Source organism: Dendrobates tinctorius, unplaced genomic scaffold (genome assembly GCF_039654945.1).
Source record: "Dendrobates tinctorius isolate UK_male_01 unplaced genomic scaffold, ASM3965494v1 ptg000082l, whole genome shotgun sequence".
Taxonomy (NCBI): Eukaryota; Metazoa; Chordata; class Amphibia; order Anura; family Dendrobatidae; genus Dendrobates; species Dendrobates tinctorius.
The window spans coordinates 1,199,953-1,227,616 of NW_027361750.1; the positions used below are offsets into that span (position 1 = coordinate 1,199,953).

At 43.5% G+C, this 27,664-nt stretch overlaps 1 protein-coding gene across 5 annotated transcripts in view; it reads right to left on the reverse strand.

Moving 5' to 3' along the window:
- The window catches only part of TERF1 (telomeric repeat binding factor 1), a 65,671-nt gene that overhangs the window by 33,170 nt on the left and 4,837 nt on the right, over positions 1–27,664 (reverse strand). For 3 of the 5 annotated variants that reach the window (XM_073583840.1, XM_073583837.1, XM_073583838.1), the window contains exons 2-5: positions 6,813–6,908; positions 6,576–6,712; positions 3,077–3,163; positions 343–492 (exon numbers count right to left, since the gene is read on the reverse strand). In XM_073583840.1, coding sequence (XP_073439941.1) covers positions 343–492; positions 3,077–3,163; positions 6,576–6,712; positions 6,813–6,908 — 470 coding nt within the window. Of the gene's footprint in view, positions 1–342; positions 493–3,076; positions 3,164–6,575; positions 6,713–6,812; positions 6,909–10,140; positions 13,178–27,664 lie in introns of those variants that run through there. The other 2 variants (XM_073583839.1, XR_012233815.1) reach the window with 2 other exon arrangements.

Consider the following 27,664-nt stretch of genomic DNA (forward strand, 5'->3'; position numbering starts at 1 on the left):
AAATGAAAACATTTCACTTATTTTTAATAAGGACACGTGCTGTCATTTATGAAATGTGTGAAGAAAAATGTACCCTCATGTATTATGTAAACTACATTAGAATCGTCTTACAGTCTATATATATATATACACACACACACACACACACACACTATAAGGCCAATATAGACTATGTAGACTATATAGTCTATACAGGTTAAGTCACAACCTGCAATTTCCAATCAAAGAATGGATTCAGAACAGCTGTTGTCCCTTTGTTATAATAGGTAGCCATGATGTCAGTGTGAACAGAACCACTTACTTACAACCTGCTTGCAAATCTCTACAACAAAGTTAACTCACCTGTAGCAAAAATACAGGAGGTCTTCTGGTCAACATAAGACTGATGTAAGATTTGATTTTCTTTACCATTTTGACATAAGAAAAATTCTCAAGGAATTCATGGTATGGGTCTTTTTTACCAACCACCATAGACATTTTCATCCTCAAATACTAAGAAAAAAAACAGAATATTTTATGTTTTATCACTATCTGCTTTAATTGAGGACATAACACTACAAAACCACGTTTTAAGCATTTACAGTAAGGATGAGCGAATCTTTTGAAAAATGAATTCACCAACTTCGCTTAATTTTCTGAAAAAGTTTGATTTGAGGTGAATAAACTTGCACGAATATAATTACCGGAAAGCTTGCAATTGTTTAGAAAATACAGGTAGGGGATAGGATAATCCCACTGAACATAAGAGCTTACACTCTACAGAAGAGAGACTTATAATTATTATTTATTATGCATTACTTATATAGTGCTATCATATTCCACAGCGCTTTACATACACTATTATTGCTGTCCCCAATGGGGCTCACAATCTACGTTCCCTATCAGTAAGTCTTTGGAGTGTGGGAAGAAAACAGAGAACCTGGAGGAAACCCATACAAACACGGGGAGGACATACAAACTCCTTGAACCCAGGACTGCAAAGCAACAGTGCTGACCACTGAGCCATCGCGCTGCTCTCAGGTTTACCCACTAACTCTAGAAATGGAAAACAACTCTGCCGTACAAACTGTGCTCCACTGGGAACCGCTGATTTGTGATGGCCCCAGTACTGACCCCCTACGCAAGGTATGATAATCCACTAGATGTCACACCTGCAGGTCATTATGGGGAAGACCATGCAAAAAAAAGACATTAACCTACTCTCTGATGCTGCAACAGTGTGAGAAATGGTGCCGAGCAAGTTTTTTGGCGAATCGTGAGTTCAATTTCAAAATGCACAAATTCGCGTGAAACTGCGAAATTCAGGAAATTCAACATCAACAACGCGGATCGATCCGCTCATCTCTGATCTACGGCAATATTCTCTAGTCTGAGGCTCCCTAAGTACTACTGCGTAGCTGCAGACATTGGCACCATGTATGCCAAAGCATTACTGAAACTAGGCACATAACCTCAGCCTTGGGTGTAAGGGAGCTTACTGGGCAATATCCTAGAGCCCCTAGTCATCTAGGGGCCCTCACCTTTTGCTGCAGAAACTACATTTGTAGAAACTACTTGAGGATCTGTGGTGACATCACGGTTGTGACTTTAATGTCACCACGTCTTTTACAGTGCAACAGTCCAGAAGAACTGACGAAGAGACAGATTGATAAGTATCATATTGTGTGTGCATGTGCTCTGTATATGTATGTGCTCTGTGTATGCAGCATGTCTCTATGCATGTTTTTTGTGCATGTATGAATCTGTATATACATGTCTTTATGTATGTATGTGCTCTGTAAATGCATGTGCGTGTAACACGCATTATGTGTATATATGTATGTATGTCATATATGTGTTTGCATGCAGCATACAAATGCATAAATACCGGCAACGTTCATGTTCCAACGAACAAGTAAAATTCTGCTCATTCATGAGATGATTATACTGTTTATGTCAGAACAAAAATAATTAGTTTTCATCAGCACATTGCCCTGTGTAAATGGCAGATGTATTGCTGATAACATGATACTGTATGGGGACAGACCGATCGACTAGAGATTGTTCTGTGCCCATCAGTCTTTGTCAGCCTATGTAAAGAGGCCAATAAACAAGTGCCGAACGACTTGAATGTTGTGCTTGTTTAAGGATAGTTTCAGACTAGCGTTCGGAGGCGCAGCGCAGGGCCGCCGCTAAGCTCCGCCCCCGGCCGTGCCTCCTCCTCTGATCGCATGACACTGCATGCGATCAGGGTACCCTGTAGTTAGCGATGGGTACGCTGGCCGTGCACTGTGTTGCATTTTTGGGCACTCAGTGCAGTGCCAAAAGGGCGCAAGCAAAATCAGCCCAGCGCACGGCCAGCATACCCAATGCTAACTATAGGGTACGCTGATCGCATGCAGTGTCATGTGATCAGAGAAGGAGCTGACCGGAGGAGGCGCGGCCGGGGGCGGAGCTTAGCGGCAGCCCTGCACCTCCGAACGCTAGCCTGAAACTAGCCTAACAGCTTGGACTCAGTGCATGTAAATGCAACCTAAATGTTCGTGTGTGATGGTGCAATATGTGAGCATTTATCTAAAACCGGCTATGTGTAAGACTGAATAACAAAAATGACATCTTACATACGAATGGAGGTGCACAGGCACCTATCCTAATACTTCAGGACAGGTTCCTCTCAGTGTAACAAGACAGGGGGCATTTCAGTCACTAAAGGGATTACCTCCCCAGACAGAATGAGTGTGATTTGCTAATTATAGGTATTTATAATTACATTTAATGCAGCAAATAAACTCACAAGAAGCTGTTAAAAACTAGTCTAGCTCAAATTTATATAGCGCACAAGCTGAAAAACTCCTGATCTGTATAAATCATACAATGCAGGCCAAAAACTAAAGTAAAACTGCTAATTCACACTTAAGTGTTCCCGATTACTTTATGACTTGCATTTAGCAAAAATACCACTAGATGGCTCCCTGACACTTAAACAATAAATTCTAATTATACACTCAGATCTATAGTTCCTTCGAGATTTGGGAACTTTTACCTATACATTTGTATAACATATTTAGCAGCTCGTTCACATGAAGATTTGAGAGACCTTATTTGTCTCAGATTCTTCAAACTGTCGGTCAAGAACTTCTGATGCCAACTTAAATCTTCCCTTTTCCATGCAAACGGTTACAGCCTGTAAAAGAATGCATGTATAAATAGGAGGCAGTGAACTCACAGAATTCATTTGCATGTTTATGAAAAATGCTTAGAAAAATATTTCTGCAGCCAGAAAAACAGCGCTATCACGCTCTAGAGCTGGTACTCCGAGAGTGGCCAGCGTGCTGTACCCGGCCAGCTTAGGATGTTCCTGCAACCCTCTGATTCCGCAGAGCCAACGCTGCCACAGCTAGCAGCATGGCAGGGCACATAGTTTGGGCCAACGACGCAACTACGCCACTAGTCCAAACTGTTAGGGTATGTTTCCACGGTCCGGACTGCCGGCGCATTGGACGCAGCGGAAAGCCTACTCCGCCCAAAGCGCCACCCCCTTTCAACACACGGTGATTCCACAAGTGTTAATTGAACACATGCGGAATCACCGCATCATATCCATAGACTGTATTATTTATCTTGTGAAGACGGAGCGTCTCCGCAAGATAAACAGACATGCTGTGTTCTATAAAGACGCGCCGCATATCCGGATTCGTGGGTGTGTCACCCGCGTTTTAGTAGGCATAGTGGAGATGGGATTTCTGGATGCTGCGGATTAAACACTGCGGCTGTACGCAGCGCCCAATCCGCAGCTAATCCTGATGTAATCCAGACCGTGGAAACTTACCCTTAATCATCAGGAGCGCTCCTGAAGAAAGGTTTTGTCCCATATTCATTCACTTCACTCCAAGGTTCGCTTTTTAACCCCTTTACTCTCGAGGGTGGTTTGCATGGTAATGATCAGACCAATTTTTACAATTCTGACCACTGTCCCTTTATGAGGTCATAACTCTGGAACGCTTCCATGGATTTCGGTGATTCTGACACTGTTTTCTCATGACATATTGTACTTCATGATAGTGGTCACATTTCTTTGATATGACTTGTGTTTATTTGTGAAAAAATGGAAATTTGGCAAAAATTTTGAAAACTTCGCAATTTTCCAACTTTGGAGTTTCATGCCTTTAAATCACAGCGATATGACACAAAAAAACTTAACAAGTAACATTTCCCACACGTTTACTTTACATCAGCACAATTTTGGAACCAAAGTGTTTTTTTGTTAGGAAGTTATAAGGGTTAAAAGTTGACCAGCGATTTCTCATTTTTACAACATTTTTTTTTTTCAGGGACCACATCACATTTGAAGTCACTTTGAGGGGTCTATATGATAGAAAATACCCCCAAAGAGACACCATTCTAAAAACTGCACCCCTTAAGGTGCTCAAAACCACATTCAAGAAGTCTATTAATCGTTCAGGTGCTTCACAGGAATTTGTTTTTTTAAAAATGAACTTTTTTTTCACAAAAATTTTACTTCATTACCAATTTTTTTTTATTTTACAAATGGTAACAGGAGAAATTGGACCACAAAATTTGTTCTGCATTTTGTCCTGAGTAGGCTGATACCCCATATGTGCGAGTAAACTACTGTTTGGGCTCATGGCAGAGCTCAGAAGGGAAGGAGCGCCATTTGACTTTTTCAATGCAAAACTGGCTGGAATTGAGATCAGACGCCATGTCGCGTTTGGAGAGCCCCTGATGTGCCTAAACAGTGGAAATATGATGTGTGGTGAGAACTTTGAACCCTCAAAGTGCTTCACAGAAGTTTATAACATAGAGCCGTAAAAATAAAAAAATCATATTTTTTCCACAAAAATTATCTTTTCACCCCCATTTTTTTATTTTACAAAGATAACAGGAGAAATTGGACCCCAAAAGTTGTTGTGCAATTTCTCTTGAGTACGCTGATACCCCATATGTGGGGGAATACTATTTTTGAGGCACAGTGCAAAGCTCAGAAGGGAAGAGGCGCCATATTAGAGTTCTGAACAACACAAACCCCCTATATGTGAACTCATTTTCCAAACTACACTCCCCAATGAATTTATTTGGGGTGCAGTAATCATATTAACACCACGTGTGCCTAACAGAATTTTATACCACTGAGCATTGAAGAAAGAATAAATTACATTTTTACCGCTAAAATGTTGTTTTAGCTCCAAGTTTTTAATTTTTCTAAGTGCTAATAGGACATTTTTTTTACAACAAACTGAGGTCCATTTTTTCCTGAGTGCGCCAACACCCTACATGTAATTGGGAAATATTTTTCAGGTACAGTGCAAAGCTCAGAAGGCAGGGAGCGCTAGATTTTACTGTTATGGTTTGCAGGTGCCATGACCCACTGGGAGAGCCAATGAGGGGCCAGAACAGCAGGACCCCCCATAAGTGGCTCCATTTTAGAAACTACACATCTCAATGAATTCATCTATGGGTGCAGTGATCATATTGACACCATGGGTGTGTCACAGAATTTTATACCATTGGGCAGTGAAGACAAAATAACTACATTTTTACCATCAAAATTTTGTTGTAGCCAAAGATTTTACATTTTCACACAAGAAGTGGGTATGTCCCAATTTCTACTGAACGTGGCAATACCCCATACGTGGTTGTACAGTACTACTTCACCATACGGAGAGACTCGAAAGAAAAGGAGCACTATTTGACTATTCAAGTAAATGCGTCTATGCACATGTCAGTGTGTTTCCATGGACCACGTGTTAATGGGCAAAATACGCTGACATGTCCGTTTTTTAATGTCAGCACAGCCTGTAGGCAGGTCTTTCCTTAGTTTCTCTGGCCTAGAGCAGAAAGATAAGACTCTGCCTACAGTCCCGCCTGATCTGGCCGTTATCAGTTGAATATAGCTCTCAGCATTCTCCCCTGCTTGGGCTGATCACAGCACAAGCAGGGGAGAATGATGAGAGTGGTCTTCAGCACCTGGCACCAGGGAAACAGCGCTAACTGTACAGCTGCTTCCCAAGCGCTGGTGTGTGTCACATTGATGATGACACACGGATAACATCCGTGGGTAATCAGTGTGCACATGTGCGGGATGTTTTGCATCCCGTGCTGCTGTTAAAAAAAGGACATGTCAGCGTATTCTGCCCACGGACACACAGTCTGTGGAAACACACTGACATGTGCACAGAACCATTCACTTGAATGTGTCTACTTGTGTAAGTGTCTCCGGTACGTGTGAAAACTGTCACCACACGTACCGTTCATACTGAAGTCTGAAAGAGCCCTTAGATGGAGTTTGGATCCTGCGAAAATAAAATAAATCCTCCTCCGATGGCACACAGTTTACAACTTTAAAGTGCCATAATATATTGATGCTTAAATGATTATTCTAACCTGACATGTAAAGTCTTCTCCAAACATGCGTTCGCAATGCTTTTTTTTTTTACTGACACGACTTCCCATAAATGCAGTGATTTTACCATGTTTACAGAAAATAGTGGCAAAAAAGAAGCATCAGGTATATGGTCGAATATTACCTCTAATTATCACAGCAAAACAAAAAATTTGCTTCAACTTTGGTTCCTCACCTGAACCTTAACCAATGTTTTTATTTCTTCTTGGAGAATTCTCAGGTCGTTGTCTTCTTCTTCCTTAATAATCTGATCCCACACCATTGCAGCAGCTTCTAGAGGTGTAAGCGTCTCATCTGACTCAAACTGCACATCTAGAGAAAATGGCATGTAATGCGCAAGTTTGGTTTGATGCATTAGCACAGTAGTATTGGACTAGAGACACAAAATAACAACAAAGGAATCGTGTTTTACCAAGATGCTTTCCTTGTTCTACTCGTGTGAGGAACTGTGATATTAAGACAGCTTTTGATTTCTCTGAATCCAATGTTGATAGACCCTCCAGAATCACTGTGAATGAAAGTAAGTACGGTAAGTCAGCATAATCTTTTATTTGCCTTGACTAGATAGGAGTGTTTAGCAAATATGAAGACTTAAGGGTATGTGCACACGTTGCCGATTCGTATGCGCATGCTGCAGAAAAATCAGCGCAGAAACGCAGCGGTTTATTTTCCGCAGCATGTCAATTCTTTGTGCGGATTCTGCAGCGTTTTTACACCCATTCCATTAAAGGAATCCGCAGGTGTAAAAACGCAGGCCAAATCCGCACAAAATCCACAGTAAAAACGTGGGTATTTTGACCTGAGGATTCTGCAGATTCCACGCTGAAAAATCCGCACACGAATCCACAACGTGTGCACATACCCTAAGGAGTGCAAACATGCAAAATCTCTGCCAAGGGCAGGGGACTAGCCTATCCCCCCTTCTAGGGAGCAATCAGTATAAGGCTTCCAGGGCAGACAATGTCCATGTTAGATAAGGCCTTGAAGAAAGTACAGCATTTTGGTTCTGAGGATTCATAGAATCATAGAATCGTAGAGTTGGAAGGGACCTCCTGGGCCATCTGGTCCAACCCCCTGCTCAAAGCAGGATTCGCTAAATCATCCCAGTCAGATGTCTGTCCAGCCTCTGTTTGAAGACATCCATTGAAGGAGAACTCACCACTTCTCGTGGCAGCTTGTTCATAGAATCGTAGAGTTGGAAGGGACCTCCTGGGCCATCTGGTCAAAATTCAATGTTTTGGAAACAGCAAAAAACTCCTAGATAGTGGTGTGCTATATTCTTGCTTAGTCAAATGGAAACATCATGGAAGCCATATATCTTCATCACATCCTCCCTGCTCTCCCGTGACACACATTTGGATATCAATCATATTGCTTTGGGCAGGTGAAGGACAGTGACCAAACAGGCAATTCTACATGCCAATTTTTTTTTTGCTGTATGGCATTTACCATACAGATTGAAAAGTTTTATATATTTTCATACACACGTGGTCAAAATTGTTGGTACCCCTCGTTTAATGACAGAAAAACCCACAATGGTCAAAGAAATAAATTGAATCTGACAAAAGTAATAATAAATCAAAAAATGAAGAAAATGAACAAATGAAAGTCAGACATTGTTTTTCAACAATGCATCCACAGAATTTAAAATAAATAAATAAATAAAAGACATGAAATAGGCCTGGACAGAAATGATGGTATCCTTAACTTAATATTATGCTGCACAACCATTTGAGGCAATCAAATGATTCCTGTAACTATCAATGAGACTTCTGCACCTCTCGACAGGTATTTTGGCCCACTCCTCAAGAGTAAACTGTTCCAGTTGTCTGGTGTTTGAAGGTTGCCTTTTCCAGATGGCATGTTTCAGCTCTTTCCAAAGATGCTCAATAGGATTTAGGGCAGGACTCATAGAAGGCCACTTCAGAATCGTCCAATGTTTTAGCCATTGATAGTCTTGAGATTTCATTGTACCCTGCAGATTCTAGACACCCTGTGCCAGATGCAGCAAAGCAGCCTCAGAACATAACAGAGCCTCCTCCATGTTTCACAGTAGGGTCAGTGTTCTTTTCTTGATATGCTTCATTTTTCTGTCTGTGAACATAGAGCTGATGTGCCTTGCCAAAAAGTTCCATTTTTGTCTCATCTGACATTCTCCCAGAAACCTTGTGGCTTGTCGACATGTAGTTTGGAAAATTCCAGTCTGGATTTTTTATGATTATTTTTTCAACAATACTGTCCTCCTTGGTCGTCTCCCATGAAGTCCTCTTTGGCTCATACAACGACGGATGGTGCAATCTGACACTGATGTTCCTTGAGCTTGAAGTTCACCTTTAATCTGTTTAGAAGTTTTTCTGGGCTCTTTTGTTACCATTCGCATTATCCGTCTCTTTGATTTGTCATCAATTTTCCTCCTGCGGCCACATCCAGGGAGGTTGGCTACAGTCCCATGGAGCTTAAATTTCTGAATAATATGTGCAACTGTAGTCACAGGAAAATCAAGCTGCTTGGAGATGGTCTTATAACTTTTACCTTTATCATGTTTGTCTATAATTTTCTTTCTAATTTCCTGAGACAACTCTTTCCTTCGCTTCCTCAGGTCCATGTTGAGTGTGATACACACCATGTCACCAAACAGCACAGTGAGTATCTGTAGCCCTCTATACAGGCCCACTTACTGATTCCAAGATTGTATACACCTGTGATGCTAATTAGTGGACACACCTTGATTTAACTTGTCCCTTTTGTCATATTATTTTCAGGGGTACCCTCATTGCTGTCCAGACCTTTTTCATGACTTTTAGATTTTTAAATATTCTGTGGAAGCATGGTTGAAAAGCAATGTCTTTTGTTTCATTTGTTCATTTTCATAGATTTTTTATTTATTATTACTTTTGTCAGATTCAAGTTATTTCTGTGACTATTGAGGGTTTTTCTGTCATTAAACGAGGGGTACCAACAATTTTGACCACGTGTGTAGATCGGAGATTTACAGACACAAAATCATATATGGCATTTACCTAAATGTCTATTTTTGAATTGGGAAATAGTGGGCTTATTCAAAGTTTTTGATTTTTTCTTCTATATATTTTAAAACATGTGATCATTTGATCGCTTATACTAGCACTTCAGTATTGCAGCATATACTAAAATTACTCAACATCAATGAACACCAGCTGCAGGCTGGGCTTTATAAGGTTAAGAGGTTTTTTTTCATCCATCATCTAAATATGAGTACCCTCTTTTTGTTATCAACAAATTGTTATTGGCATTTGCATTTTATCTAATATTTATTAGATTTGCCTTCCTTATATATCATTGTCATAACCCTTCTCTGATTATTAGCCACAATAGGGCGAATTTTAGGGTGAGCCGTCGTGGAGCGGGGGCGCCATTCCGCTGACCAGTAGGGTGCCTACCTCCGCAGACTGGAATGTGTTCAGTATAGGGGATGGAAAGTTAGGTACTCTAATTTGCACATGTCACTTTATGTCTTGTCTTTTGCACCATTTTTGCATTTTTTCTATTGTTGCCTACCCAACTACCTGTTTGGCAACCCCTGTACACTCCTTTTCTGGGTGATTGATTGACTAAAAGTGTGGCACTTACTCAGGGTCATCTAGGAGCTTCAGGGTACAGCCGTCGTAGAACGGGGGTGCCAACCTCCGTTGCCAGGTTGTTCTGTCCCCACTTAATGGCGATTAAAGGTATGCAGACATGTAAGTGAGAGAAGTTCCTACCTTTGTGTATCCAATAAGCGAGGCAGACATGACCCTTAGCAGCTTCTCAGATAAGCATACACGCGTTGTGATGAAGAACAATGTTGGTTTATTCTGTAGATAACGATTCAAACATTACACTGAGTCTCTTGCATGGAGCTTGTCTCTGGAGTCGCTACTTGCGGGTCAAAAGACTTTGCTTCCTCAGCTCATGAGGGAGAACAGTTCTCTCAGGTAAGATGTCTGCCGATGACTGAGCAAACAGGAAGAGAAGAGGCTGAAGAGAAGCCCCTCCCCATAGGCTGAACAAGGAAAGACCGAGGAACTAAATGGTCTGGCCAGTAGATGGCAGCAGAGACAAGCGAAAAAACATAAATACATTTCTTTAACTAGAAACATGCATGGAACAGCACACTCCCCGTCTGGAATTCACTATGGGGATTCCACTATTGTCCATAATAATAATAAACCTAAAAGAAAGGGCATGTTAAATGCAACAATTAAAGTTCAAAAAATCAGAAAAAACGGCCAAACTTCGGGTGCAGAACGCTCATCCCGTAGTGGCGCTCTCGATAGGCAGTAAGAGGACGAGTTCATGGATTGGCCTCGCAAAGATCTTCGTCTCACCCTTCCTAAAGACCCTCAGCTCCACCTTCCGCACGTTGCCGTCCTGGCTAGGCAGTGTCCTGGTAACAAGTCCCAGAGGCCAGTCAGTCCTTTCAGTGGTCTGGTCTTTCATGAGGACCAGATCTCCTTCCTTGATATTCGGCTTGGGATGTCGCCACTTCCTTCTCCCTTGAAGAATGGTAAGGTATTCCTTCCTCCATCGGTTCCAGAAGTAGTCGGCCAAATATTGGACTCGTTTCCAGTGTCTTTGGTAGGTGTTGGCATGAGTGAAATCTCCGCTGGGAATTACCGCGTTGTCGATCTTCTGAGTAAGAAGGATGTTGGGAGTCAACATGGTTGGTACCTCTGGATCCATTGACACCGGCACAAGGGGTCTCGAGTTGATGATGGCTGAGACTTCGGCTAAAAGAGTCACTAGAGTCTCGTGCGTGAGTCTCGAGGAGTTGACGTCCTTTAGCATGGAGTTCAGGATGTTGCGTGAGATTCCGATCATCCTCTCCCAGGAGCCTCCCATGTGAGAACTGTGAGGAGAATTGAAGATCCAGGTGCAACCCTTGTCTGCCAGCTGGTCTTGGATTGGCTTGGTGTCGATGTTCAGCTCTCTACATGCACCGACGAAGTTGCTGCCGCGGTCGGACCTCAGCTGCTTTACTGGTCCTCTGATGGCGAGGAATCTTCTCAAGGCGTTAATCAGGCAGGAGGTATCCATGGACTCTAACACCTCGATGTGAACGGCTCGGATGCTCAAGCAGGTGAATAGCACAGCCCACCGCTTACTGTCCGCACGGCTGCTACGAGTTCTGCGTGTGGATACCATCCATGGTCCGAAAACGTCTAGGCCCACATAGGTGAAAGGTGGTTCCATGGAAAGTCTATCTGTAGGTAGGTCGGCCATTTGTTGGCACAGTTGCTTTCCTCTCACTTTGCGACAGTGCACACAATCGTGAAGTATTTGTGCTACACGTCTCTTCATCCCGACAATCCAGAGGCCTGCAGACCGTAGAGTGCCCTCTGTAATTTGCCTGCCTTGGTGTTCAGCCCTTTCATGATGATGACGGATCAGTAAGACTGTAACGTGGTGTTTGTTGGGAATGATGAGAGGATTTTGCTCTGCGACACCGAAACGAGCCTGGCTTAAACGACCGCCAACCCTCAGTAAGCCGAAGCTGTCCATTACTGGGTTTAAATTGGCGAGGGGGCTTCTTAATGGAATCTGCTGTTTGTTATTTAAGCACTTCCATTCGGTGGCGAATTCGCTCTGTTGGAGGTGGCGTATAATGAGGGACTCACTACGGGAGATGTCCTCAGCAGAAAGAGGTCTGTGGCATACATGCCAGCGATGACAGTCCTTGTCTTTAAAGTCTGCACGATAACATCTGGCGATGTGCACTAACCTGGCAACAGTCCTGACGAGTCTTAACCAGCTGGAGAAACGTTCAAAACGTTGGCAGCCGAGGTAGGATGTTTTCTCAGCACTGGTGGTCAGGGTATGGACCTCAGTTCGGACATCTGGATCGTTGTCTGGATCTAGGATGCTGAAGTCTTCCTGGACACCTTCTTCTGACCGTCTCAGCAGGAACTCTGGACCTGTAAGCCAAGAAGAGTTAACGAAAGAAGATATAGACATGGGTCTGGTTGCAAGATCTGCTGGATTCAGCTCCGATGGTACGTAACGCCATTGTTCCGGTTTGGAGGATCTCCTGATCCTTTCGATGCGGTTACTGACATACACGTAGAATCGTCTCGATGTATTGTAGATGTAACCCAAAACGACCTTGCTGTCGGTGTAGAATTGGACCTCATCTATTTCGATACACAGTTCTTGTAGTATGAAGTCAGCAATTTCCACTGCCAAGACGGCTCCACAGAGTTCGAGTCTGGGGATGGTGTGGTCGGGCTTCGGGGCTAGCTTCGCCTTGCCGAACACCAATCCGACGTAGCTTTGCCCGCTGGCGTCCATCACCTTCAGGTATGCAACCGCCGCTATGGCTTCTGTGGAGGCGTCTGAAAAGACGTGGAGTTCTTTCCTTCCGCTAGAGGCAAGGGAGATTTTGGTGTAGCATCTCGGGATGTGAATATTGTTCAATCCGCACAACGACTGTTTCCAAGTTTCCCATTTTTTCTCTTTGTCGGAGGGGAGCGGGGTATCCCAATCCTTGACAGTTTCAGATAGTTGTCTCAACAAGGATTTGCCTTGTATGGTGATGGGCGCCACGAACCCCAGCGGGTCAAATAAGCTGTTCACTATGGAGAGGACACCACGTTTTGTGAACAGTTTGTCCGAGCAATTCACTTGAAACCCGAAGGAGTCGGCTGCGAGATCCCATCTGATGCCTAGGCTCCTCTGCACGGGTGGGCTGTCTAGCCCCAAGTCAATGTCCTTGAATCCAGGGGCGTGATCACCCGAATCAAAGGCTCTCATTACGGTCGGGCTGTTTGAAGCGATTTTATGAAGCCTGAGCCTTGCCTGGGCCAGCATACCTTGGGTCCTCTTGAGCAAATCAATGGCTGCTTCTTCAGTGGGCAGTGATTTGAGCCCGTCGTCTACATAGAAGTCTCTTTCAATGAAGTCTCTTGCGTCTGTGCCATACTCAGACTCTCCCTCTGATGCGGTCCTTCGGAGACCGTAGGTTGCTACTGCGGGTGAAGGGCTGTTCCCGAAGACATGGACTCTCATTCTGTATTCCACCATCTCTTTGTTGGTGTCGTTGTCCTTGAACCACAGGAATCTGAGGAAGTTCCGGTGGTCCTCCCTGACTAGGAAACAGTGGAACATCTGTTCGATATCGGCAGTGATGGCGACGAGTTCTTTCCTGAACCTCAGCAACACTCCTACTAAGTTGTTCGTCAGGTTGGGACCTGTGAGGAGGACATCGTTGAGTGATACGCCTCCATGTTTGGCGCTGGAGTCAAAGACAACCCTGATTTGGTTCGGTTTCCGTGGGTGGTAGACACCAAATGAAGGCAGATACCAGCACTCTTCGTTCTTCTTCACGGGAGGAGCGGGTTCCGCGTGGTTGTTGCGAAATATTCTGTCCATAAAGGCGACAATGTGCTCCCTCATTTCAGGTTTGTGGTTCATTGAACGTTGAAGAGAGTTGAATCTGTTCTGAGCTTGGTCTCGGTTGTTTGGCAGTCTTACCCTGGTGGATCGGAAGGGTAATGGAGAGACCCAGTGGTCGGTTTTGTCCTTAGAGAACTCACGGTCCATTATGTCGATGAATTCTCTGTCCTCCACTGACAAGGCTACTTTATCGTCGTCCTTGGTGATGTGAAAGACTGATCTTCCCAAGTTGTCGGTACGCAGAGAAGAAGCGATGTCAGGCAGCTGTATTGAGTCTGGGGGCTTCTCTTTCACTTCATAGTGATGAGGACATGGCCTTAGGCAGGTTGTGCGTCCGTCTCCATGGACTTAGGTCCTGAAGGAGTCGATTTCTGATCGATCAACGCACACGTTTCCTATGACTACCCATCCGAGGTCCAGTCTCTGGGCGTATGGTGCGTAGTCAGGTCCGTTGCACTGTTGTCGCACCTTGTGTACCCTCAGGTTGTCTCTGCCGAGCAGGAGTAGAATCTCCGCGTTGTTGTCCATAGGTGGGATGACGCTTGCGAGGTGCTTCAGGTGCGGCTGATGAAGTACAGCTTCTGGGGTAGGAATTTCACTCCTATGGCTGGGTATTTGGTTACATTCAACTAGCGTTGGCAGAGGTATTTCAGTCTTCCCGTTGATAGAAGCGATGAATCCCTGGGCTCTTCTGCCGCTAGTCTCTATGCGGCCTGAGCAGGTGTTCAAGGTGTAGGGCTCTGATGGTCCACCAATTCCGAAGGCTTCAAAGAATTTGGCTCCTGCCAGGGACCGGTTGCTTTGGTCGTCTATGATGGCATACACCTTCATTGCCTTTTCTGGATGTCCTTCGGGGTAAACCTTGATGAGGCATATTCGGGCGCAACATTTCTCCATGCGGCCCTCTCCACATACTTCTGAGCATGAGCAGGAGACAGTTGTGGCGGTGTCGGTCTGATTCTGTGGCTCCCCGCCATGACTTGGAGCGGGAGCAGTGGTGACTGCAGCCGGTGTGTCTCTAGCTATTCGGGTTGAGTGCATGGCTGAAACATGCTTTTCGCTGTGGCACTCCCCACACTTGACTGTGGATTTGCAGTCCTTGGCCATGTGCTCAAGTGATGCGCAGCATTTGAAGCAAACCCCGAGCTCTGTGAGGATCTCCTTGCGCTCCTGTAGGGTTTTGGATCTAAACCCTTTGCACTTGGTCAACGAGTGTGGCTTCTTGTGGATGGGACATTCACGATTAAAGGATTTATCTCGTGTTGAGACGATGTTCTGTTCGTCTGTGGGCGTTGCAGGTGACGGTAGCTCGGTCTTCCTAACGCTCACAGCTCTCTTAGTGTCTCTGCGTTTGTATGTGGTGTTTTCATACCTTGGCGCAGGAGTTGGTGCGGCTGTCGAAGCGTTGGACTCTAGGAAGTCGAGGCTGGGGTCATTCCTCATCTGGGCCTGTTCATCGATGAACCTGCAGAAGTGGATGAATGGAGGGAAGGTAACGTCGTTCACTCCTTTGTATCTTGATACTGACATTGCCCACTTTTCCTGCAGGCTGTATGGCAGCTTCACCACGATCGGGTTTACTCCATGGGCTGAATCCAGATAGCACAGCCCAGACAGACAAGGGTCTCTTTTGGCGAGCTCCAGCTCCATTAGCAGGTCACTTAGGTCTTGCAGCTTGTGGACGTCTTTAAGGTTGATCTTTTGGAAATCCTGCAGTCTCTTGAATAGGGCTTTCTCTATTGCCTCTGCGCTGCCAAAGGTGCGTTCCAGCCTTTGCCATGCGGCAGCGAGACCTGCTTCTGCTTGTCCCACGTGGACCGCTCTGAGGCTCCTGACGCGGGTTGAAGAGCTTGGACCTAACCACTTTATCAGGAGGTCAAGTTCCTGTTCTTCAGTTAGGTTGAGATTGGCGATGGCTGCCTTAAAGGTTGCTTTCCAGGCCCTGTAGCTCTCTGCACGATCATCAAACTTCGTAAGACTGGTGTTGATTAGCTCTCTGCTCACCATGAACCTGGCGAACTCGGACATATCCGACTTCTCACCACTCGTTGCCACGACGACTCGTGATGCCCCTGGGGCGTATGGGCCGCCTGGTGTGAATGGATGAGCTGTTCCCGGATAGAATGATGTTGCTGCAGGGTTGAGCTGTGGTTTAGCCCTTGAAGAATCTGACGAATACCGCTTGAGCTGTAAAGGTGGGTCAGGAAACACTTGGTTGCCATCTTGTGGTGACTGTGTTTGAGAAGGTATCTCTGGGAGTACGTTGGAGGTTTTGGTGTCGTCGACTTGGACGGTACTGTAGACCGGGGTTGCTACAGGTAGCTGGTTTAGTACATAGTCTTTCGTGCGATTGACTGGATCGTCTGATTCCAGTGGTGGCAAGTTAGCTGCATCAGGACCTTGGATCAACGCCTGCTCAAGTAGTCTCACTTTAGCTAGTGCGACCTCCTCTTCCATCTGTGACCGAAGAATCTTCAGCTGAGCCTCCGCTTCTGCTTCTGCTCTCTTGGCTTCCACTTCTGCCCTTTTTGCTTCCACTTCTGCCCTTTTTGCTTCCACTTCTGCCCTTTTTGCTTCCATGTCTGCTTCTGCCCTTTTTGCCTCTGCCTTAGCTTCTCTCTCAGTGAAAGAACGTCTCACTCTGGATTCCTCTGCCTTTATGCGGGCCTCTAGTATCCTGTCGCTCATGGTTGAACTTCTTGAGGACGATGCCCTGGATGACCGAGAGGAACGTTTAGATGAGGTCGATCGGTGTGACCTGGTTTCTTGCAGGTGAGAGATACGGTGTTCAGCCTTGTTTATGGCATGTTGGACCTTGGCGTCTCTCTCCTTGTCCGTCTCTAGCGCCTCACTGAGGTCTGGAAGAGCTTCATCAGAATTAAAATCTTTTAGAAGAGCGATGTACTTTGCTGATAGTCTCTTGTACCTTTCACGGGCGGTGTTCAGCCGCTCCATGACGGATTGCAAGCTTGCGGCGTTGCCTGATGAGGATTCGAGTCTTGACATATAAGAGGTGACGCATTCCCACTGTTCTTCCAGGTGATCACATAGCTCATCTTTCATATTGTGATAGTTTTCAAGCACCTTTATAGTTGGTTTGGCAGAACGTTTTGGTCGGGTGACTTGGTCTGCTTGAGATGTGGGGTCTGCCTCCTGGGCTTCATCGTGGACGGTATCAGGTTGTATTTGCACTGTTTCATCAGTAGGGACCTGTCCGAGGTCTTTTTTGGCCATTTTGAATAAAGGTGTACTGTCTCTTTAAAAAATTCAACTTTTGAATCGGGGTCCGAAAATCGCTGTGCGGCTCTGCGGGAGGTCCCGGATGAGATTCCCAGAGTGGCTTTGGCGAAACTTGGGGGTTCGCGGATCGCTGATGCGCGGTAATGAGGTATGGAGTACTGCAGGCCTTTAGGAGCGATGTGGCCAGAAGGAAACAGCAGGTGCATAGACAGTCCTCATTAACAGTACGAGCAGAGTTATTGCAAGATGTGGCAGGTGGTGGAGCTACTTCTAGGCTTGTCCAGACGTGCACTGCTGCAGGCAGACTGGTGTGCGAGGCTTGTTGCTGGGCAGATTACACATAGGGAGACGGGGCAGATGGAGATCTGTAGCTGGGGTGCTGGGCTATAAGGAGGTTTTCTAGCTGCTTATGAGCTTTAAAAGTAGTCTTCTGACTTGTATGGGCCGACAAGCTAGTCTTTTGACTGTTCTGTCCCCACTTAATGGCGATTAAAGGTATGCAGACATGTAAGTGAGAGAAGTTCCTACCTTTGTGTATCCAATAAGCGAGGCAGACATGACCCTTAGCAGCTTCTCAGATAAGCATACACGCGTTGTGATGAAGAACAATGTTGGTTTATTCCGTAGATAACGATTCAAACATTACACTGAGTCTCTTGCATGGAGCTTGTCTCTGGAGTCGCTACTTGCGGGTCAAAAGACTTTGCTTCCTCAGCTCATGAGGGAGAACAGTTCTCTCAGGTAAGATGTCTGCCGATGACTGAGCAAACAGGAAGAGAAGAGGCTGAAGAGAAGCCCCTCCCCATAGGCTGAACAAGGAAAGACCGAGGAACTAAATGGTCTGGCCAGTAGATGGCAGCAGAGACAAGCAAAAAAACATAAATACATTTCTTTAACTAGAAACATGCATGGTACAGCACACAGGTAGCTTGTGATATCACGATCCTATTGTAGTATTTAGTAGGTGACACGGTTGTTTGTTTTGTGTTCCGTGTGGACGTATTTGTCTTTTATCATGATTGCATTAAAGGTTAAGTTTTATGCATATCTATATCCATTGCTGTAAGGGTCACACAGAGTGCAGTGTTACCTGGAGAGTCTGAATTGCAATCGTGATTTAAGGCCCCGTCACACTAAGCGACTCACCAGCGATCCCGACACCAATATGAAGGTGTCAGGATCGCTGGTAAGTTGCTATGTGATCGCTGGTGAGCTGTCACACAGACAGCTTCACCAGTGATCAGCACAGCGATGCCGAGCGCACGGCATCGCTGGCTATCGCCGTAGAAAATAGTATCAAAATAAAAAATATAGTTATTCTCACCTTCCGACGTCCCGTTTAGCCATCCCGCCTCTCTCCACGCTCCGGTCCCAGTGATCCTTTGCACGAATGACCGCGAGATGTCACAGTCTCGCGGGATAACAAAGTCTCGCGGTCATTCATGCAAAGGATCACTGGGACCGGAGCGTGGAGAGAGGCAGGATGGCTGAACGGGACGTCGGAAGGTGAGAATAACTATATTTTTTATTATTTTTTATTATTTTTTTACACCTGATCGCTGGTCTCCCGCCTGTCACACACAGCGATGCGTGCTGGCCAGCGGGAGACCAGCGACCAAAGAAATGTCCAGAGGTTTCTTGCAGCGATCAGCGATACCGGCAGGGGGGCCGCTCGCTGATCGCTGTCACACACAGCGATCTCGCTGGTGAGATCGCTGTTACGTCACAAAAGTTGTGACTCAGCAGCGATCTCGCTACCGAGATTGCTTAGTGAGACGGGGCCTTTAGAAGAGGGGGACACTGATCACTGGATAAGATGGTGGTCGGTGAGCATATCAACACACTGACACTACAATAACATTTAGAAAGGTTTATGGGGAAAAAAGTTAATGAGGTTGTTTCTATAGCCACTTCACCCCAAACCTAATTTTTACCTTCCTGACAAGGCCTAAATTTACAATTCTGACCACTGTCATTTTATGAGGTCATAACTCTGGACCGCCTCAATGGATCTGAGACTGTTTTCTCGTGACATATTGTACTTCATAATAGTAGTAAAATTTGCTTGATAGGACTAGCGTTTATTTGTGAAAATACCAGAAATGTCAAAAATTTTGCAATTTTCAAACTTAATAGTTAATAAACAACATTTCCCATATGTCTACTTTACAGCAGCACAATTTTTTTTTTGTTAGGAAGTTTGAAAGGTTAAGGATATGTGCGCACTTTGCGGATTTGCTGTTGTAAAAGTCAGTGCATATTCTTCCTCTCTTGGCAGAAAATGCAGTTGAAAATCCGCATGGTTTTTATGCGGATTTTTATGTGGTTTTCTCTGCGGATTTGCAAGCTAAATAAAGACGTATTATTTAACAAAAAAAAATTTTACATTCTCCATTGAAGACCAGACCATAATATTATTACATACCATGTTCAATTATGTTTACAAGCACAAAACAAATATAAGTGTCTGTGTATATATGCAATGTCTGTTTAATTTTCAAAAAATGTGTTTAAAAAATTGCGTGACCAACAGAGGGAAAGCCGACAGCTGAGGGCTGATGTTAATATCCTGGGAAGGAGCCAACAGCCTTAAAGGTACCCTGGCTATTAATATGAGCTCACAGATGTTTAGTTAGCCTTTACTGGCTAGTTTACAGGGGAACCCTGACAATAATGTCTGTAAAGCGCTGTGGAATTAATGGTGCTATATAAATGAGTAAAATAAAATAAATAGATGAGAAAAAAATTGACATTGGGTCCCCCTATAAAATCGAACTAGCAAAGGCTAGGCAGACATCTGCGGACTGATATTAATTGCCTGGGAAGGGGCCATGTATATTGGCACTCCCCAGGCTAAAAACATCAGCTCTCAGTCGTCCCAGAAATGGCGCATCTTATAGATGCGCCAATTCTAGCACTTAGCCTCGCATTTCCCACTTGCACTGTAGCAGTGGCAAGTGGGGTAATATCTGTGGGGTTGATGTCACCTTTGTATTGTCCGGTTGACATCAAGCCCTCAGATTAGTAATGGAGAAGCGTCAATAAGACACCTATCCATTACTAATCCTATAGTTATATGGTAAATAAAGACACAGCCAGAATAAAGTCCTTTAATTGAAATAATCACAGATTCCTTTATTGAATCTCAATTTACCATACTTACTAATCCCCGACTCCCTCCATCTCCTGCAACAAAAATAAAATAATAAACTAACAAATACTCCCTGTCCGACGTAGTCCATTTACCGAGTGTCCCACGACGATCTCTCATGTAGAACAGTCACATTGGGGGGGATTACCTCCTGTCAGTGTATCACCGGAGGCCGGGTAGATGTGACTGTTCTACATGTGAGATTGTCGTGGGACACTCGTTATTAAATGAACTATGACGAAAAGACAAGTATATGTCGGTTTATTATTTTATTTTTGTTGCAGGAGATGCGGGGGTCTGGGACTAGGTGTTTGGCGAGTATGAATGTTTTTTTTGTTTTTTTTACAATTGAACACAGTCACTGGATGATGGGACTGCTGTCCCATCATTGGCTCATGCTGTCACTGTTATATGTGACAGCAGACATAGCCGGATGGGAGTAGTAATCCCATCATACGATGCCTGGCTACACACACAGACACCCGCAGACATGCACATATTGTCCGCCCACACTCTCCTCCTTCCTTTCTGCTGCGTTTTTGGCACGCAAATCCGCAGCACATCTGCAAACCTTTTTACACTTGTGGTTTAGCTGCGGATTTGACCGACTCAATGTAATTCAATGGGTGCAGAAACGCTGCAGATCCGCAAAAAGAATTGACATGCTGTGGAAAATAATACGCTGAGAATCAGGATGGAATTTTGCAGCATGTGCACACCAATTCTGGATTCCCATTGATTACCATTGCTTGAGCTATTCTTTGTGAATCTGGTGCAATTCCACGAGGAAAAATGCTGCGGATCCGCAAAAAGATCTGCAACATGTGCACATACCCTAAAAGTTGACTAGCGATTTCTCATTTGTACAACAAAATTTACAAAACCATTTTTTATTTATGGACCACTTCACATTTGAAGTGACTTTGAGGGGTCTATATGACAGAAAATACCCAAAAATCACACCATTATAAAAACTGCACCCCTCAAGGTACTCAAAAACCACTTTCAAAAAGTTTATTAACGCTTCAGGTGCTTCACAGAAATTAATGGAATGTGGAAAGAAAACATTGACATTTAACTTTTTTTTTTTCACAAAAGTTTTACTTTAGACCCAAATGTTTTTTTTCCACAAAGGTAACAGGAGAAAAATATACCCCAAAATTTGTTGTGTAATGTCTCCTGAGCATGCCGATACTTCATAAGTGGGGGAAAACTACTGTTTGGGCACATGGCAGAGCTCAGAAGAAAAGGAGCACCATTTGACTTTTTGAATGCAAAATTTGCTGGAATTGATAGCAGAAGCCATGCTGCGTTTGGAGTGCCCCTTATGTGCCTAAACAGTGGAAACTTCCCACAAATTACCCCATTTTTGGAAGCTAGACCCCCTCAAGGAATTTATCTAGATGTGTGAGAAGCACCTTGAGCCCCAAGGTGCTTCACGGAAACTTATAACATTGACATGTGGAAAAAAAAACTAAGAAATAAAAAATAACATTTTTCCCACAAAAATGTTCTTTTAGCCCCAATTTTATTTTCACAAGGGTAACAGGAGAAAATGCACAATACAATTTGTTGTGCAATTTTTCCTGAGTACGCAGATAGCCCATATGTGGTGGAAAACGACTGTTTGGACGTACGGCAGTGCTCAGAAAGGAAGAAGTGTTTTTGATTGAATGTTCTGCCGGTGTCTGATGTGCCTAAAGAGCAACCCCCCACAAATGATCCCATTTTAGTAATTAGATCCCCCTCAAGGAATTTATCTAGATGAATGTTGGGCATCTTGAAACCCCAGGTTCTTCAGAAAAGTTTATAACATTGAGCCATGGAGAAAAAAAAAAAAAATATCACATTTTCCCATAAAAATCCCCCCCCCCCCCCCCTTTTTTTCCACAAGCGTAATAGGAGAAAATAGACTCCAAAATTTGTTGTGTAATTTCCCCTGAGTACGCCAATGCCCCATATGTGGTTGAAAACTACTTTTGAGGCGCAGAGCAAAGCGCAGAATGGAAGAAGCTTCGTATTGTAGATTAGAGTTTAGATATAGTTCATTGGCAGAGCCCCTGAGGTGCCAGGACAGCAGAAACCCTCATAAGTGACCCGACCCCATTTTAGAAACTACACTTCTCTCAATTAATTAATCTAGGGGTGCAGTGATCATGGATCACAGAATTTTATACCATTGGGCAGTGAAGAATAATTAAATACAATTTTTACCACAAAAATATTGTTTTAGCCCCAGATTTTACATTTTCACACTGGGAAATGGGTAAAAATGGCACCCACAATTTCTGCTGAATGTAGAACTGTAGTACTGCATGGCGAGACTCGGGAGGGATGGGCGGGGAGCGCCATTTGCCTCCTGGAGCACAGATTTTCCTAGAATAGTTTGCGGACTCCATATATAGAGGTACTAAGTGCTGGAAGTGCAGAATCCATTGACCCCATTTTGGAAAGTATACCCCTTTGGGAATTTATCTACAGGTGTCATGACGATTTTGACCATGGCTGTTTTCCAGAAACAAGCCTTCCGTGAATGTTGCTGAGTGAATATTGCAAACTGCCATTGTAATGATCAGCATGTTGTAGTCCCCAGCTCATGCTTCTGGAGACATGCACCTGTAAATTAGGTGGGCTGTCATCGCTACAGAAGTGCCAAACGTGCTGAATTTCTTTTAGAGGGTGAGTAGCTATAGAGCTTTTCCAGAGCCTTTGTACTACCAGTAATGTGGAAGCCCCCTATATTTCAGTTAACAGACCACAGACTTGAGTGGGGACTTGCTTTTTTTGAGTTGAGTTGAAACTTTCGTTGGGAATATTTTACAAAACATTTTGGATCACATTCAGCCTGTGCTCTACACTGAGCACTTACATTGGGGTTTCCATATAAATCTCAGAATGACGTGATTCAAATGAAACCCAAGAGCCACTTACTATATATAATGAGGCAGCAGAGTTGCTCGTCACTCCATCTGGCCTCTGTTCAGTGGTCTCCTTTTTCAGAAAAGCACAAAACTGTGGCGGACCACGCTTTTATGAACGTCTGAAAAAGACGGACACCTCTGGATCACAGGTCAAATGGTGTCTACAGTGACTCCATGTGCCTGATTATACGGGATCTTTTGTTGGGGATTCCATCTATCTCATATATTTCAGAGGTTTATACAGATGTAAATACTTATGTCCCCCCAAAAAATTGAGAAAAGTATTCAAGGTGTGATACCTTTATTGGCTAACCAGAGAAATTATATTTGCAAGCAAGCTTTCAGGGCTCAAAAGGCCCCTTCATCAGGCTAGATTACAAGTGAATTACTGAGAAAAGATGGCAACATTTAAATAGGAATTACAACAGGACATGAGATGATGCTAGCTAGAGACAGGCCAAGGAAATCAAATTAAGGTTTTTGTTACACATGCAGATGAGGACCAAGTGTTCTATTAGAGATCTGAAGACCTTCTTGTGGAGGTGTGAACTGTGTTCATGTAATGAGTCATGAACCCAGGTGTCAAATTCAGTCCTATTGTTAGCGATTGGAACATATTTATAAATTTAAACTCCCAAATCTTCCTTTCCCTGTCACTATTAAAATGACCTTTCAATATTAGGACTTTTAGATCTGCCAAGCTGTGTCCAGGTCTAGAGAAGTGTATCCAGCTCATTTTTATCGTATGTCTATGCAGATTCATCCTTGTTTGTAGCTTTTGCTTAGTTTCCCAGATGTATGTCCCTGCATTGCACCTTGTATACTGTATCATGTACACGACATTGGAGGATGTACATGAAAAAGAGTCCATGATCTTATAGTCCTGATTTGTGTTTGGTATGGGGACGTTCTGTTGGTGATATGTGGGTGCAGGTCTTGCATTTCTTGCTGTTACAGGGGACTGTGCCTGTCTCTGAAGGTGATGCGAGGGTACTTCTGACAAGGATATTCCTTAGGTTGGGAGGCTGTTTGTAGGAGAGCAGTGGCAGTTCCGGGAATATTGCTTTCAGTCTGTGGTCTTTGTGGAATATAGGTTGGAGGTCAGCGCCAATTTTTCTTAAAATGTTCATGTGAGGGTTGTACGTGACCACAAGCGGCACCCTGTTGTTTTCCTCCTTCTGTTTGTAATCCAGGAGGCTGCTTCTTGGGATCCTTGTAGCTCTGTGGATCTGTTCATCAATTACAAGTGGATGATATCCTTGGTGTAGGAATGTTTTTCTGAGTGATAGTAGTTGTAGTTTTCTATCCTCATTGTCTGAACAGATCCGAATGTACCTTAGAGCTTGACTGTAGATTATTGATTTTTTTGTGTGTCTCGGATGAAAGCTGTTCCATCTCAGGTATGCCGGACGTCCTGTGGGTTTATGGTAAATAGTCGTTTGTACGGTATTGTCTTTGATGTATATAGTTGTGTCCAGAAAATGGATTTGGGATTTTGAAAAGTTGAGGGTGAGTTTGATGGTTGGGTGGAATACAGAAAACACACAGTTTATACAGTATACGGTTTATACAGAAAACACAGAGTAAGCACTCAACGTTGAGCGCAGTATAAATGTGAGCCAAAATGAACAAATCAAAAGCTTTATAGATTTATATTTTTTATGTTTGGCTGTTATCACACACTAGAAGATGCTTTTTATTCCAAAAACTAGCATGGCCATATTTTGAGAGCTATAATTTGTCCATATTTCTGCCGACAGAGTCATGTATAAGCTTGTTTTTTGAAGGCCGAGTTGACGTTTTTATTGGTACCATTTTCGGGCACATGACATGCTTTGCTCGCTTTCTTTTCCGATTTTTGGGAGGCAGAAAGAACAAAAACAGCAATTTAGGATTTTTTTTTCTGATGTTCTGCATGTGGTAAAATTGATAAAGCAGCTTTATTCTTTGGGTCCATACGATTACAGTGATACCACATTTGTATAGTTTAACGTTTTATTGATTTTACACAATAAAAATTTCATAGAAAAATATATATTTTTGCATCACTTTATTCTGAGAGCTATTACTTTTTTATTTTTCTGCTGATAGCTGATATGGCGGCTTGCTTTTTGAGGGACAAGATGTTTTCAGTGATACCATTTTTATTTAAATTTGTCTTTTTGATCACGTTTTATTCCACTTTTCTTTCGGCGGTATGGCGATTCTGCATAGTTTTTTGCATTGTTTTTTTAACAGTAAGCACTGAAGGGGTTAACTAGCGGGACAGTTTTATAGGTCGGGTCGTTCTGGACGCGGTGATACCAAATATATGTACTTTTGGATTAATAGTTTTTCATTTTTTATTGTTCATTTTGTGATTTTTTTTAAAAATATTTTTACAATTTTTAATAACTTTTTTACATTGTCACATGGGACATCAACGCTCCAGTGACTGATCGCTGATCTAATACTTTGCAATGCTTCTGCATTCCAGACAAACAAGCAGTCATAAGGTCCCATATAAAATGTGAACTTTATTGGATTCAAAATATATAGTAATAATAATAATAATAATAATAATAATAATAATAATAATAATAGGTACAAAGGTGAAGGAGGGGAACAATGCGCACATTCAAAGGCCACACAACAAAAACGGGCTTACAGGACCCAACCACCCCTGAAGCAGCATATTAATACATAACTGATGTAATATACAGTTGTGGCCAAAAGTATTGACACCCCTGCAATTTTGTCAGATAATACTCAATTTCTTCCTGAAAATGATTGCAAACACAAATTCTTTGGTATTATTATCTTCATTTGATTTATCTTAAATGAAAAAAAACACAAAAGAGAATGAAGCAAAAATCAAAACATTGATCATTTCACACAAAACTCCAAAAATGGGCCAGACAAAAGTATTGGCACCCTCAGCCTAATACTTGGTTGCACAACCTTTAGCCAAAATAACTGCGACCAACCGCTTCCGGTAACCATCAATGAGTTTCTTACAATGCTCTGCTGGAATTTTAGACCATTCTTCTTTGGCAAACTACTCCAGGTCCCTGATATTTGAAGGGTGCCTTCTCCAAACTGCCATTTTTAGATCTCTCCACAGGTGTTCTATGGGATTCAGGTCTGGACTCATTGCTGGCCACCTTAGAAGTCTCCAGTGCTTTCTCTCAAACCATTTTCTAGTGCTTTTTGAATTGTGTTTTGGGTCATTGTCCCTGCTGGAAGACCCATGACCTCTGAGGGAGACCCAGCTTTCTCACACTGGGCCCTACATTATGCTGCAAAATTTGTTGGTAGTCTTCAGACTTCATAATGCCATGCACACGGTCAAGCAGTCCAGTGCCAGAGGCAGCAAAACAAACCTAAAACATCAGGGAACCTCTGCCATGTTTGACTGCAGGGACTGTGTTTTTTTTCTTTGAATGCCTCATTTTTTCTCCTGTAAACTCTATGTTCATGCCTTTGCCCAAAAAGCTCTACTTTTGTCTCATCTGACCAGAGAACATTCTTCCAAAACGTTTTAGGCTTTTTCAGGTAAGTTTTGGCAAACTCCAGCCTGGCTTTTTTTATGTCTCGGGGTAAGAAGAGGGGTCTTCCTGGGTCTCCTACCATACAGTCCCTTTTCATTCAGATGCTGACGGATAGTACGGGTTGACACTGTTGTACCCTTGGACTGCAGGGCAGCTTGAACTTGTTTGGATGTTAGTCGAGGTTCTTTATCCAACATCCGCACAATCTTGCGTTGAAATCTCTTTTCTTTTCCGTCCACATCTAGGGAGGTTAGCCACAGTGCCATGGGCTTTAAACTTCTTGATGACACTGCGCACGGTAGACACAGAAACATTCAGGTCTTTGGAGATGGACTTGTAGCCTTGAGATGGCTCATGCTTCCTCACAATTTGGTTTCTCAAGTCCTCAGACAGTTCTTTGGTCTTCTTTCTTTTCTACATGCTCAATGTGGTACACACAAGCACACAGGACAGAGGTTGAGTCAACTTTAATCCATGTCAACTGGCTGCAAGTGTGATTTAGTTATTGCCAACACCTGTTAGGTGCCACAGGTAAGTTACAGGTGCTGTTAATTACACAAATTAGAGAAGCATCACATGATTTTTCGAACAGTGCCAATACTTTTGTCCACCCTCTTTTTTATGTTTAGTGTGGAATTATATCCAATTTGGCTTTAGTACAATTCTTTTTGTGTTTTTTCATTTAAGACAAATTAAATGAAGATAATAATACCAAAGAATTTGTGTTTGCAATCATTTTCAGGAAGAAATGTATATCACATAGACTGCAGACATAAAGCAAGTGCTAGCAAAATAAAGGAGCAGCCATGAATGAAAAGTCAAGGTAAAATACCCGATGGATGCACAAGTTGAGGACCGTCAGCCCACCCCGACGTGCGTTTCGGAGCGACAAGCTCCTTCCTCAGGCATGCCTTTGAGGAAGGACTGTTTTTACTGGGTCCGAAGCGCATCAGGCCTATGGGGGGGGTCCCCATGATGTTGTTTTTTTTATCACTGAAGATGTTTAAATAAA